General features: G+C 48.6%; 1 protein-coding gene across 1 annotated transcript in view; it reads right to left on the bottom strand.

Moving 5' to 3' along the window:
• BCR (BCR activator of RhoGEF and GTPase) overlaps nucleotides 1-15,144 on the bottom strand; it is a 132,481-nt gene that overhangs the window by 29,386 nt on the left and 87,951 nt on the right. Inside the window, exons 9-16 of the mRNA XM_090062162.1 lie at nucleotides 8,388-8,509; nucleotides 7,363-7,531; nucleotides 5,828-5,947; nucleotides 4,958-5,033; nucleotides 4,181-4,285; nucleotides 2,302-2,376; nucleotides 1,227-1,324; nucleotides 369-500 (exon numbers count right to left, since the gene is read on the bottom strand). Of these exons, the coding sequence (XP_089918288.1) occupies nucleotides 369-500; nucleotides 1,227-1,324; nucleotides 2,302-2,376; nucleotides 4,181-4,285; nucleotides 4,958-5,033; nucleotides 5,828-5,947; nucleotides 7,363-7,531; nucleotides 8,388-8,509 (897 nt within the window). The remainder of the gene's footprint in view (nucleotides 1-368; nucleotides 501-1,226; nucleotides 1,325-2,301; nucleotides 2,377-4,180; nucleotides 4,286-4,957; nucleotides 5,034-5,827; nucleotides 5,948-7,362; nucleotides 7,532-8,387; nucleotides 8,510-15,144) is intronic.

Genomic DNA, 15,144 nt, shown 5'->3' with positions numbered 1-15,144 from the left:
ACTTTCTCTTTCCTCCTGCAGCCTTGCCATGGTACATGGAGTCTAACTGGGGCTCACTGACTGAGTTGTTACCTGAAAAGGCAACTTAGTAAAAGGAGACATGACAAAGGATGAAGCCCTGGTTCTTACAAGCGTTGTGTCCCTTCTCCTTCAGAATGCCCCTCCGATCCAAGACTGGAAGGGGTCAGGAGAACATGGGAAAAGCCGTATCATATTTAACTTCCCAGACATGTCTTGGACAAAGAGAATCCCCAACCTGCAACCAATGTTTGGAATATTTCTTGAAGCAGAGACCACTGGAATGTATGGAAACAGGTCTCTGCTTCCCTATCACAGCACGGAGTCTGGGAATGGGTCAGTTCACTCACCTGGATCTGGCCTTTCCCCATGATCCTGTCAGTGGTCTCTCCATCCTCTTTGGTGAGCTTGGTTTTGTTATAGCATTTTTCATAGCACAGAATCCGCAGGGTCTGTGAGCCCTCCAGCTCAATTTCAAACTCCTACAGCACATCCAGGAAGCAGAAGAGTAGCAATAAGTTAATAAGGACACAATACAGGCACTGTGATGATTTATTCAGCATCACCAAAACCTGTCTGATGGGATGAAAGATAAAACCCATCTTGCCTAATGGAGTCAGTCTTCAGAGGGGCTGAACAGGACTGTGGTCAATACATGTAGGGGGTACTTTGGATATTGCCTGAAGAGAATGTCTGGTATCCTTGTTCATAGTCTACTCATTGAGAGAAATTGATGGTCCCATATTTCTGGCATTTAATTATGTTCCAATGCATTTAAAACAAACCTGCTACAAAGATCCAGGGTGCCTAAAGCTGAAGGTTTAATAACTATCCCTCCCTTTCCTTCCAAAACACTTTCTTATTCAATACATTTCTACAGATGACACTTGCTTTTTTTTTTTAAACCTTATATCTACTCAATTATCATTCATGTAATCATCTGCCTGACAATGCAATATCCCTCTATGGCTGACAGGTTCTCTTCATCAGTGATGCTGCAAAATAAATCACTCACAAATGCAAAGAGCCAAGAGGAAATGACAGGAAGCACAAAATGTATTCTCAGATGTGCTGTGCATGCTAAAGTCCAGACTGCACAGCACAGATTATACACTGAACAGCCTCTTCATTTCTAAATGTTCTGGCCGCAGGGGAATAACCAAGGTCCCACACATCAGACAATTCACACCACGAACACCCCAACCCACCTCATTCCAATTGGGCTCTGTGGTGTCCCTGTAAACACGGGTCTTGGCTTTGTTCACAAAATACCCAAAGGAATCCACCTCTAATGTGCAGTACAGATCTGGAGGGAAGAAAGAAACAAAAAATTTGTTACAAGTACCAGAATCTCTTGCTATCCAAACTGGCTCTTATGTGTTTCTTTACCTAAAGACCTCTGTCTGCTGATGCTCCTAGCCCTGGCATAGCTAACTTATTGCAAACCCCAGTGTGAATGGGCTACATGAGTCAGCTAACCCAAACACTACATTTCACTGTTGTGAGAGCATCCCCACTGAGGAGTGGCTCCTGGGGTAAGGTGCAAACATGATAGTAAAAACCTCTTCAGACCCTTCACACATACTCCAAGTGGTTGGCATTCACTGATGCCAGAGAGTATTCAATTTATCTTTAACTGGTAGAAGCTTCATGTCTTGTGTCAGAAAAGGTCCTCCATGTACAGAAATAAATCCTGGGGGGGCGGGGTGAGACACAGTTACTCAGAGAGAAAGGTACCTGCCCTGCAAGGTAGGGTCTCTTCTAACTCTCATTAAAATCCCTGGAAAACTCCCCCGCTGACTTCACTGGAAACTGGACTGTGTTCTTAAGTTACTTTAGCGGCTGAGAAAGGGTCTCTCTCTTCACTCTGCTCAGCTTTGCCCAGTCCTTCAGCAAAACCTCAATCCTGTGTTTATTACAATCTCCTGGCTACTGTTATTATGATCTTAAAGATTCTGCCTGACACTTTCACTGCAGTGTTAAATAGGCTTAGAAAATGAATAAGGGAGCTAGCCAGGCAGGAAATACAGTAGCATCTTAACAGCAAAATGATTAGTTCTTGAGCCCCAGCTATTTGAGTGCCTTAACAATACAAAAAGCTGCTTGGTATCCTGCCAGATTTGCAGATGCCCCAACTCCTTTCCTACTCACCAGTCTCAGGCACTGCAATCCCAGCTTAATCCTGGTCCTGCCACCTCGATACCCAAAATACCCCATACAATACAGCTCTACTAGCCAACTCCCTCTGTACCTCCCCGAGTATATCACCTATCTGCAACTCACTCGAACTCTGTTTGAATCCTGTGGCAGAATGGACGATCACGTTCAGGAATCCATAGAGCCCAGGGGATTCATCATCTGTGCAAAAAGAGTTTGGTTACAGCTTAAAGGAAGGCCTGGAAATGAGACTTTCATCACTGAGATTTATGGGTGCACGGCAAAGCATCTATAAATGCGTCCCAGGCAGGGGAGAGCGAGGCAATGTTTTAATAAGGAGTTATAATTCATGTCATGCACAGCTTTTGCCCCAGGGCACTCCTGACAAATTGGGCAGTTGTATAATCATACTTCACCATGTTTAAATATGTTTTTCTTTCCCATGTTGCTGTGTGAAAAGCAGGAAATTGACTGACTACAGGGAACACCATATACAGAGAACTACCAAACTCACAAATGGAACCAAACCCTAATGGAACACTGTAGGTCTCTACCCTGAGAACAGGGTCTGCTTGTGTCCAGTACTTCCAGAGTATGAGATGGTCCTTGTTCCCTGGTGCTCATGATATAAAAAGGGAAAAATCAGACAAGGGCTGGAAGGGAGACAGGCCCTAGGCAATAAAGGGGTACCCAGAGTCACACCACGACAGTGGCAAGGCTGGGAGTGAGGTTGGTCTCTTTAGATTTCTCTTATGTCTGTAACCTTCCAGCAATGCTGAGCTTAACTGTTATTTTCAACAACCCTGGGTAAAACGTCTCAGACAGGAGGGTGATTCCTGAGTTGTTGGCACCCCTTGTAGCTTCAATCAGGCATTGCAAGGAACCACTGACTGTGCACAGAGGCACTTTGCACAAATTACATCTGGCCTCAAATTTACAAACCTAATGCTGCACAGGCTTCTCCGCAATCTTCTTACTGCAACCAGCACAGGGGCTTCCAAGCATGCGACTGGCCCCCCAGAGATTGGCTTCAGTTGATATTTTTGCTGCTCAGACAGCAGCAATGCCAGTTATTGCAATAGAAATTCCAGTCAGGTGCACAGGCCAAACATTTCAATCAGCATAAAAGCAATTTCCTGTTAATGCCTCCAGCCAACAAGCAGAGAGCGAGCAAAGCAGAACAGACTGTACCTCCCTTACCCACTCATTTGGAAATCCCCTGGCCTACCTTCTCTGCAGGGAGGACACCAGAGCTTACACCTTTTTCTCAGATCCAAATTGATCATCTTAAAATTGCCAGTTTAAAAAAAAACAAACAAACACACACACCCAGGAGCAACTCTCATGGCTACATCTTCCGCTAAGAAAGCAGTAGGCTGGTCCTAGGACAGTTCCCAAATTCAGGGTTGCAACCTCAAATGGGGTTGTGAGCCCCACAGACATTGAATTAGACTGGAAATTAGGTTTAGAGCCCCAAAGCAAGATTGCAGTCTGGAAAACCAGGAACTGCTGCTACAGAAAGGAGGAGTGTGGCTGCTCTGGCCAGGGGATGAATGATACAAGGAGGAAAAGGGAAGAGGACTGAGTGCATAAGAGTAATGGGAGAAGTGAAAGAATTATCAAAATAAAAGAAAATTTAACCAGAGCCAGCAGAAGATGTGGAGGATAGTGCGGAGACAGGCAGAGGTTCTGCATCCACATGGGGGCAAAACCTAGCAAAAACAAGAAGCGCATGCATTTTTCAGCCTTTATTTATACTGCAGAAATCAGTAATGGTGGGACCTTGGACCACACCCTCCCAGCCCTGCTCCTTCTTATCCACTCAGACTACACCATACAAGCTGGGTACAGGTGGTCTCCAGCCATTGCTCTGCTGGGGCCACCAGTCTCTTATGGCTCACTCAAAGCCTTTTATTGAAGGAAAAAACCGGAAGAGGATAAGGGAAATATAAGAGGGCAGGCAGGACCTTGTTGTTTTTAACAGCAGCTGTTGACAACCACTTACCTTCTTTATTGATGGTAAGGGGAATGTTGTGGACAGTCTGAAGCTTGACACATGAGTTGGTCAACATCTGGAGCTCCACTGATGTGAGTGAGAAGCTTTTAAAGCCTGCCAAGGAAATTCAGAGAGGCAATGGCATCAGCACAGGAAATGGCTTCTCAGGCACTGCCTGGTAACAATACAACAGAACATGTACGTAGCTAAAGGGAACCACAGATGAAGCCCTGACTTCCTATCAATACCTCTAGAAGCCTGCTGCACATCTGCAGTACCTCACTGACTTAATGTTCAGAGGATTAAAGCCTCTGGGCACCACAAAAGGAACCAGGGACTCTCCTCCTTGCAACCATAACCAACCCCATTCCAAAAAAATGAGTTGCTCCTCTTCAGGTAAGAGACAGAGGTAAGGAATGGGCCTTTTACTGTGCTCTGAAAAGCATACAACTCCAGCTCTGGCTGGCTGATGCCAGAGGTGACTCCACTGAGAGATCTTCTTAGCCCCCAACTCCCAAAGAGTCAGATCTGGGAACTGCAATCAAACCCATCTTCCACTCGTCACAGCTGTAGTAAAAGGGCAGAAGGACAGAAAGCAGCCATGCTGGCCTCACAGGTCCTCTGGGGTAGGAAGCCAGCCTCACCTAACTCCCTGGAATTCAGATAGGCTTGGACAACCCTTATCCTTCCCCCAGCAGAGGAAGAGCACAAATGCTGCAGCTACTCAGCCAGACAGTCTCTGTGACTCCTTGAGACAGGGGCTCCAGCTGGCAGAGGGACACTTACATTTCTTCTGTTGTTCCCGGATGTTTTCTCTCCACTCAGCACGTTCATAGTCTGATGAGATGAGGAATGTGTAACTCTGTGGAGAGAGTGTCAGGGAAATGGGGAGCACATCAGGTTGACTTGCCCAGAGCAGGTCCACCACCCACCAGGCAAAGTCACATCTCACTGGTGCTCCTCACATCATTGATCTGTTAGTATCCACTGAAATCACAGCATTGTATTCTCCCTCCACGGTGTAACACCACAACCAGCCAGGGGTACTTCAGTCCAAGCTATCACAAAGCACTGCCCTGCAAATGGCAGGTGAGACTTGGGCTGCTGTAATAGCTGGGTGCTCCCCACAACACCTCCTGGCTGTGCTCCGGTGCAGGGGCGGGCTGACATTGGTCTAGGAGGATAGACATCAAAGATGCCTATGGTCCAAACATCAGCAAGCTGGATCTTGTAATGATCCAGTGACAAGTGCATGTGGATGCTATGTCAGCCACCAACAGCAACATAGCCCTCTCCCATTTGCTACAGGAGACGCTCCATGATTCTTTAACAGCAGTAGTGCCAAAGCAGGTGGCTGTAATGGAACTGAGTGGGGAGCCCCAGGTGAAGGAACACAGGCACTTCCGCTCTGTCAGGGGAGGGGATGAGGCAGGGGGTTCTGATTATGTTTGTGCAATGCAGACTGTCCAACTTAACTGATGTCCCCAGGCTGCTGCTCTGTGCCTGCTGCCAGCCATTAGTGTGCAGGACAACACTCAAGCCGATCTAATTTCTTTGGACAGAGAACAGCATCACAAAGAGGAAGTTACAAGCCTGCTTACACCACATCCACCACCCTGTACATGAGGCCTGGGCAAAGTGCATGGAGCTACTTACCTTGCCATTGCGGTTGTGCACCCGGAAAGCCATGTTGGGGGACATCAGCAGCAGCAGAGACTCCTGCTCAGAGAGCTTCTTTTTCAACCTCTCAATGACTTTGCTGCCCTTATTTGCCTTCTGGAGAAGAGAAAGAGACAACATGAAGGTCACACTCCAGCACCAACACAGAGAATAAGACTAGGCTCAGCTTTTAGATGGATTTGCCCCTGCCCTCTATGAGGAGGCACAGCCCTACCCCAGGCAACAGAGGGCCTGCCAGCAGAGCAGGTAGGGCCCTACCCCACTCAGGGAAGTGCAAATTATAAATTCAGTCAATAAATGTACTTCATACTCTAGCCCTGAGTCCCACTTGCAGCTAATGTGAACAGCCCTTGCAGACCAAGGCACTCTGCAGGGGAAGCCATTCACCAACCCAGGCAGAACAATGTAGGTTCCAGTCCAGAGTGGCTGCAGCTGCCACAGCACAGCACAGCACAGCACAAAGGGTACTTTCAAGAGCATCTTTAGTTAGGGAGCACACAGATAAAACAGCATCCCGGAGACAGCATTCTTTGTAGAGACAGCAGCCCGTGGTCCTTTCCCCATCCCTATGAACCTGTTTTCTGAAGTCACCCGCCACCAAGTTTTTCCTTGGACAAACCCTAGATCCTGGAATTCAACTATGACATTGTTTGACCCTCTTGCATCTAGGAGACACCTGTAAACTGTGACTTAGCAGTTGAGTCAGCAAAAAGACTTTTTCCACAGGTGATTTCATACCACACCATTCTTCCTAGGTAACCCTCAGAGAGCTAGCAGGGACCACGGGGTAGAAATCCCATTTGTAACTGGGGGCAAAAGGTGCAAGTGAAGGTCCGTGCACTTTGCTGGTCACTGGGCAGGGTCTCAGCAGTCGCATCTTGGCTGTTCTCACAATAGGCTAACTTGAATTCTACCATCTTTGAGAAAACCCAGACCTAGCAAATGAGGAAAGGCCAATGTTTAGAAACACAGAGGCCCATAGTGGACTGTGGGCAGCTAAAACATTTGATTAATTTCTCTGGACACCTCCTCCTGCTCTGGGATCAGCTAGGTCCCAAGTACACCTTAAAAGCTGGTACGGATGTAGCAAAAAATCTTCTCTGTTTACAACCAAAACTGTAAGAGCCACACAATGCTCCTCTCAGTTCATGCTTCCAGCTAGACCATAGCCAAAACCTAACACCAGCAGAGGACATGGAGATGAAAGGCAAAGAGTTAACCTACAGCTGCTGCGGGGAGATACTGAGCCTTTGTCATTCCCATGTGCTTACAGGACACCAGCACTCAGGGTTCAGCATATAAACCCTGAGTTTGGCCTCATAACAGCCAACCACATATCAGGTACACATGTAACTAGTACTTTAGTTGTCTTGGGGACCTCATTCAAGTAGCATGGCTTAGCAGGACTACTGGGAAACCACACTCATTCACCCCAGGGCAGTGCCCTGTCTCCCAGTTGAGATGCAGTACATGCTCTGTGCTGGAGAAAAAGTTCTGCTGTTCACCAGTACCTTTTCCCGCTGGATGTCATTCTTGATCTGGGATATCTTGATCTTCATGGCGTCCAGCTCCTCATCAGGCACGAGCGGGATGTTAGGCACAGCCTCAGCCTCATCCACTGTCTGGAAGCTGAGGTCTGTGAGCGGAATGTACCATTTACAATCATACTGCTGGCTTTTCCTGGAAGGGAAAGGGGACACAACTTTAAGACATTTATGCTCCCTCAGATCCTGGCTTGTTCCCCTTAGTTCAGCTCTGCAGGTCGTAGGGTGGTGTCAACAGCTGTAGCTCATTCTGATCCCTACCACGGAAGCACAGCGTGGCTGGGGCTGCTCCTCAGCAATAGAGCTTGGAAAGAGTCATTCCCATTTCAATTCAATGATTAGCATGGTGCCCTCCAATACTGTAAGCCTGCTGCCTCTGGCCCTGGAGGATAGCGATGTTTTTTTCTGAACCCTGTGATCTCTTTAAACAACCCCCTCTCGGAGGCAGAACTGGCAGCTTTCTATGTGACAGCTGATGATACAATGCTATGCCACTGGGTGACACATTGGCTTGAGGGAAATGAACCCAGGATCTCTGGATCAATGAAACTGTGAGCCTCTACTGAGCAGGGCAGAAAACCCAACCCTACTGGCTCAAAGGCTGAGACAGACTCAGAAAGGACTATGTGGTCTAGCCACCAAAAGGGAGATAGAGGCCACCATTATGTAAGGGCATCATGCAACTGAAAGTGAAGTACTATGGCAAGGGGTATTATGAGAAGGAGCCTAAGGGCATTTGGCCCACACTCCAAGGTCAACAAGCCCACTCTTTAGCAGGCTGCAGTGTTCAACTCCTCACGTGACAGGACCTGTCCTGGAGGGTAGCTTTATGCTGCTGCAGGCACTATCTGGCTGCTCCTTGTACATGTAGCATCCTTGCTCAGTTTGTTCACACAAACCCAGCTTGCTCTCGCTGGACCAGGTTTCTGTCCTGCCCAGCACTTGGCTGACTGTAGGGTGCCAAGCACAGGGCCCAGCATGGGACATCTCACCCTCCAATCTGCTTCTTGAGCTTGGCACACAGGAACAGGTCAGTGAAAAGAAAGACGTGGCGCAGCTTCCGAGCCCCCTCAACCAGCTCCACCATGAAACTGTCCTTCAGGAGCTGCCGGTGCTGTAGATAAAAAAGAGATGGTGCTAGTTAGGGCACCAAGGGGCCCCAAGCCATCACATGTCTCTCACCAGGAGTGCATCCTTGTGACAACTCTCCTGGGACCCACTCCCCCCAAGACCAATCGCTGCCCATCCCAGTGCTCTGCCTTCAGGACCTGGGGTCCACTGCTTTAGGCATTTAATTGATTAGCCTGCTTGCCTACTTCTTTCCCCCATCCACACTCTTAATGGGGGCATTATAATCTGAGGCGAAGGGGGCTCTCTGAATTCCTCAGACCCCAACAACTATAAATGTGCTTTGCACAAACACACTGTGACCTATGACTGAGCTAGCACCATCCGCACTGGGACTATTCCCATCCATAGAGTTACTTGTTTGCTGACATGCAGTGCACAGTCTGAGACAGTGGCCAAGTGTCAGCTTTTAACCAGGATCAAATCTCTGCCCACCAGTCAGGGAGATGCCAGGCAGCTTGGAGCAAGAAGAAGAGAGCTACAGACACTCAGTTGCTTACAACCTGCTGCCAACTCTGGAAGGCTCAGCCAGAACCTGCAGCCACTCCCGAACTTAAGAATTTTCCTTTGAGGGTGAAACCTCACCTGCCTGATCTCTGACCACAGGAAACCTCCCTGGAAACATTCAATACAATCTTTTAGCTGGCAAGTCGCTGCCAGGCCATACACATAGGGCATGTCAGCCTCTATAATCTCTGTTATTCCACCATTCATCAGGAGAGGGCAGCAGACACCACCTCTCCATTGAGTTATTGCTGCTGCCCCCATAGGCTACCACCCAGTCCAAGCCAAGATCAAGCTATGCTGTGCAGAGTAAAGGGGAACCCTCATATCCCTTCCTTGCCTGCCCCTAAACACATACCAGGCTAAACCTCCAACCTTCTAAACAGTGCAAAGAGTCCTGCTGCTTCCCTATTACCACAAGCGCTGCTGAGGGACCATGACCCACTCACACAAGGTATCTGGCAAATTCACCCATGTTCCCAAATCAGCCTGTGTTTAAACAGAACCATCTGGATATGTTTTTCCTTTGCATCTATTTAAAGCCTTTTTATATTCCCTATAAAATTCCTCCAAAGCACAAGACATGAGAGACAGCTACAGTGACAGGATGGAGTGGCACCACTCTGCTCCTTTCAGAAGCGAGGCTCCTAGTTTCCAGGGTCTCAGGGAGTTTCTCAAGCTAATTGGGCATTTTTACACGTGCTTTGGGAGGCATGGGGGGGGGGATGCTTTAATTAGCGAGCCATGCTAATTAAAAGTGTCCAACTGCCACATGTATCAGTGTCCCTGCATTGAAAAAATGGCAGTGGGGCGCTTTAAACTAATGCGTGTTTAACGAGCTATAGTTCAAAGTGCCTCACTGCCATTTTTCAGCGCGGGGACACTGATACACATGACACTGGAGTCTGATGGAGCGCATTAATTTCCACACTCCATTAATTCAAGTTAATTAAATCAAGTCTGTTCCGATGTGCTGGATTTCTGTCTGCTCTGATGCGCTGTATAGGAGCCCATTGGTTCACATCAGGGAGTGACAGCGTGCCCCAGGTCTCTGCTTTGTTAAAGCTGTGCCTCTGATGTAAATACTGGAGTATTATTCAAACCAAGCCAGACAGCACATGTTCTTATCAACAAGCCTGAAAAAGTTCCCAGCCCAGTCTCTACTCAGACCTTCCCAAGAGGGCCTGAGGGTGAGGCTGGGAAAGGTGAAATCTTGTTACTTTCAAAACAGAGTTTGGGGAGTTTCAATTTGGGGATAATCTTGATGCTCACAAAAGAGAAATGCTTCTAGCTGTCCAGACACAGGCACTGAGCAGGTGGATGTCCTGCTAGCTTCCCCACACAGCTCTGCCAACACACATTCATCCCAGCTTGCCACACGGGTGCCCACTTTCACCTAGATACTGAGGAAACTGGGTGCTTTGCTCACATATTATGGCATGATATTATGACATGACAGCATTATTCTAGCCTTACCCACAACAAGCCTCCAATCCCACACCCAGGGCTCTACCTCATTTCCCCCCCCATCTCTGCTACCCAGTACCAGGAGTCTTATATGCAGAATCTGCCAATTTTCAGAAGGCAGTAGTAGTCAGCTTTGTGATGCCTCTGACTGGGAAAAAGTGGAGTCTGGAAGGGGCTGTGACATCTAGATAGTTACTTGGGGCCAACCTAGAGTTTACGCTACAGTTTCCCAGGGGACTGACCAAAGTGTTAGCTCACTGCAAAGTTCAACATGCCCCCAACACTCTCATTGCCCAGCACAGGGGTCTTTGCCTGAATCTTCCACACTTGCCTCTCTATATGCCGTGATGTGGCACCCAGGAGCAGACACAGTGAGGAATACAAGAGCTCGATGCATCTTAAGCACCACCTCATCCCCACCTTCATGCTTTGAGCATCAGGACACCTTCAGTACAGACAAAGATGATGCACTCTCCCAACACCACAGCGGCACTACAACCACTGCTGAGTTCTGGGGAGCAGGAACACCTGCCAATCCCAGACCTGACAGCCATGCTACAGTCACTAGCAAGGAACGCCCCACCCTTCCCTGGTGAACCTGCCCCCTACCACCCAACTGCACTCTCTCAGGCCAGGATGCTGGGGGCCACGCTATCTAACAGTGACTCAGGCTCAGAAAGGCCTGTGCCAGTTTGATTTTAGGTGGGAGCAAGTCTTTTGGCTTCTCCTCTCCAAACCCACGGAGAATGCAGAACACTTGCCTGCACTGATGTCTCTACTGTTCATGTCTACTCCTTTTCCTTCTGTCACGTCCCCAAGGACTAGTGACCTCCAGCCTTGACAGGGAACTAGAAGTGCTCAGCTATAAACAAAGGATGCATCTAGTCAATGGTAAAAAACCCACTTCCCACAGCTGGGAAAGATTTGATGTGAGAAGGGTAAAGGAAGCTGGGATGGAGGAAGTTTTCAGCAATCCAGACCTCTGACTTAGATCTGAAGAGTACCAATTATGATGCAAATCAGCTCAGCTCCTTTGGAGTGCAAAAAGCAAACAGCTCCTTGTTGCCAGCCACTCACTCACCATCCTTAGGTATAAATATGTTCTCACGCTTGGATCACTCTCGTTACACAGCTGCTGTCCTGGGGTGCAATGTGCAGTACTGACTGCCTGCTCTTTCCCCATTCCAAAGGTCAAATGGCATCATCCTGTCCTGGGCGAGGCAGCCGAAAGGCTCCTTCTAGCAGAGTTAGGCACGTAAGAACTGTGGAGACTCACCACAAAGTCATCAACCCAACAAGGTGCTGGCTGTTTGCTCAATAGCTAAGAAGAAGGTTCTTTCACAGAGCCACTGGGAACAGGATCAGACCCGTTACTTACAGCTTCTGTCCTGCTGAAGGGAAACCATTTGTCTACACTCCCATCTGAAAACAAAGGGCTGGCTCCAAGGCAGCTCTCATCCAAAGAGCTACTCCTTCAAGGCAGGGCTCCTATCCTCCTGAGCTATCACTGGCTTACTGAAATTCTCCTTGCATCCAGGGCCTCATATGGGGCTATAGACTTCTAGTGCCATGCTGCTGGCAGAGCGCCTCCTTCTGAAGTGCATTCTCTGCCAGGCTAAGGGTGTCTGCCAATGGTCTGATGCTTTGATTCCTTGACGCAGGGGAAGGAGGGCACAAGCCCATGTGAGCGGTTTGACAATTCACCTGTTCTGCTACAGCCAGGGTAGTCAGTCTTGCCTGGTTCTGCCAATGATCCAATTGCAAGGGTACAAGACTCTCAGAGAAAGGAACATCATCTCTGCAAGCAACAAATACCTGGACCAGGGCTCAAGGCAGAACCTGGCAACGAGTGGAACAATGATAGGACCTACCTGGCCCCCCCATCAAGAGAAGAGCATGAGGAAGAGGGTGACAGAGCAAAGGCAGTGACTAAGCAAGACTGACATGCTAGTATAAACACTGTCATGTGGCATTAGGGTCACAAACCCATCTGTAGTCATTCCCCCACCTTCCCCCAGGCCCCAGTCAGAGCATCCGTTACCCTGTTCACAATAATCTCAGCAGCAAAAAATCATCTGTATAGCTTATGCTTATCTGAGGCAATGCTCATCTGCTCAGGTGGTTATTTTAATCAGCATTCAGAGGAGTCATCCAGATCCATAAGACATGGCATTCTCATCCAGAAAGGAGCCCCTTGGGAGGCCTGGCCAAGGATGTATTTTAGTCAAGGATAGGAAGTCATGGTAGAGGCAGAGGGGATGTATTCCAGTCAGCAGCTCAAAGAGAAACACTGTGCATGTCTACACATTCATTAATGTGCCACAATTATGGTGCATTAAGTTTAATACCTGTAATAACAGGTATTAATTTAATGTGCTGTAACTGGCACTACTGTGCATTAGTGCAGATGAATGCTTTTTGTGTGATGCTTAATGCCCACTGGACTAATCTACCACGCATTAGTGCACTGGCACGGTTTTTACCATTGTGCTAATGCACAGTAGAATTAGTCCAAAGGGCATTAAGCATCACATGTAGACACGCCCACTGAGCACCACTGAGGGCGCTCTTCTCTTTAAAAAGCCCTAGCACATGCATCTGTTTGGAAGATCTCCTGGCGGGGCAACTCTTGGAGACATCACCTTGCAAGGCCTCATCTGCTTTGCATGAAGCAGGGAGACTGCAGAGGGGATCTGTGGAACAGCTTGCCATCTCTCTCCCCAAAGGAGAGCACTGAGCTTGATCCAGGGGAAGGATTTAACTGCCAGCATCCCCTGGGACAGAAAAGGCATTCTTTAGAGCTGGGTACAGTAGTTGTGCCCCAGGCTGCTTAGCCTTGACTGGACACTGGAGGAGAATTTCTAGTAGGGAGCTATTAGGGTCATATTCTTTGCTGTGATGACTTATCTTGCTGGAAGGGTTCAGCAGGTCAAAGGGAAACAATTAAAGGATTTCCCAACCAGCTTACAACCCACTTCTCCCCAGCCTCCAGGAGCGAGTCAGCATGGTCTTCATTCCTCCCCACTCAGTAAGCACTGAAGGCCTTCCTACTACCTGATCCCACATGCCCTGCCAGATACCTGGTCTCAGTCACAGAGGTCTCTCCCAAGCAGGTTGGGAACAAAGGAAGCCAATTTCTGTGAGGAGCTCCACAGAGAGAACCCACTGCTCTGGGGACCAGTTATTGGCTCCCTACCCAAACAGATTTCCCCTGACTGCAGAGGTGCGAGAGACCTAGGGAGCCTCCTGGCAGAGACCAGCCAGCCTAACAGACATGATAGACATGACACCTCTCCCTTGCCTGGGCCTGGAAACCTCTTAATCCCTCTCTGATGGTGCAAGATGCCTGGTGTCATGTGCCCTTTGGACATTTATATACATGCTTGGAGTGGAGGGGGTGAGGCATTTTTATTATAGTGCCTCATTAATCAAAATGCCCAGAGTGTCATGTGCATCAGCATCCCTGTGCCGAAAAATGGCAGTAGATGCACTTTAACAAAAACTCAAACAAGCTTTAGTTAAAGCACCCCTGTCACCATTTTTCAGCATGGGGATGCTGATACATATGATGCTGGAGTCTGCTGGAGCGCGGTAATTACCACACTCCAGCAGACTCAATTAATCAAGTCTGCTCCAATGCACTGTAATTACAGCAGGTCAGAGCAGCCTCACTGCACGTGTATAGGTACCCTTTCACTCCAGATAGTGCTGTAGGATGCCAGGTTGTCTGAGGGGGGCTGGGATGTGCATCTTGCAAGGACTACTCATCTGGAGTTTAAGAGCTATAAGAGAGCTGTCTCTGCATACTGGAGCTGAGAAGGGATTTTTATCCTGCACGGTGACACAGAAGGACTGCAGCACACATGTGGATGAGAGTGACAGGAAGGACTGGAACATGTGCGAGGCAGGAGGAGGAAGGCGGCACTGCAGAAGGGGATGAATGCTGGCACATGTCATTAAGGAAGAGGTGGCTTGGCTTTCTGCAGAGCGTAGCAGGAAAATGTTTCCTCATGTTGCGCGTGCGATGCAAGAGCAGTGCTCCAGAGTAATGGGATGATCTGCCTGGGGAGTTAATGGACTTCTCAGAAAATCCCACCAGCTTCTCTTATTTCAAAGCTACCATCACTAGGAGCTGGTGGACTCTGGCAGACAGACAACACTGAAAAGCCTCTAGAAGAGCATTTCAGAGTATGCTGAAACAGGCAGCCTCTGTTTAGGACCATTGGGCTCTGAGCCAGGCACAGACACCAGTGTCTGAGACCATCCCATGAGCCTCATATAGCTCCAGTTTCCACGCCCATCCCCATGCAGAGAGCCCTGGTTCTCTCTCTTTTCCTACCACACTCTACCTAGTCAGGCTGCAGCCTGCACCGATGAAACTCTGTCGCTCAAAGGTTACCTAAGCTACCTCCCCACAGGCAGTTCACTAACAGCTGCACTGACCAGCCAGCCTCAGAGACATGGTGGCTGCAACAGCTCAGATCCTGTGGAGAAGATGGTGACACATGAACTAGAGAAATCCCCCCGCCCCCATAGAGAAAATAAGCACCCTTCCCATCACATACACAGGCTGCACACTGAGGAGTGGGGGAGACTGAATGCTCCCCCACCCTACAGGCCAGGTGAGATCTGCAGAGCCACTCCCAGACC

Source organism: Crocodylus siamensis, chromosome 9, assembly GCF_052110815.1.
Source record: "Crocodylus siamensis isolate JL-2025a chromosome 9, ASM5211081v1, whole genome shotgun sequence".
NCBI lineage: Eukaryota > Metazoa > Chordata > Crocodylia > Crocodylidae > Crocodylus > Crocodylus siamensis.
This window is presented reverse-complemented; position numbering and strand designations above follow the sequence as displayed.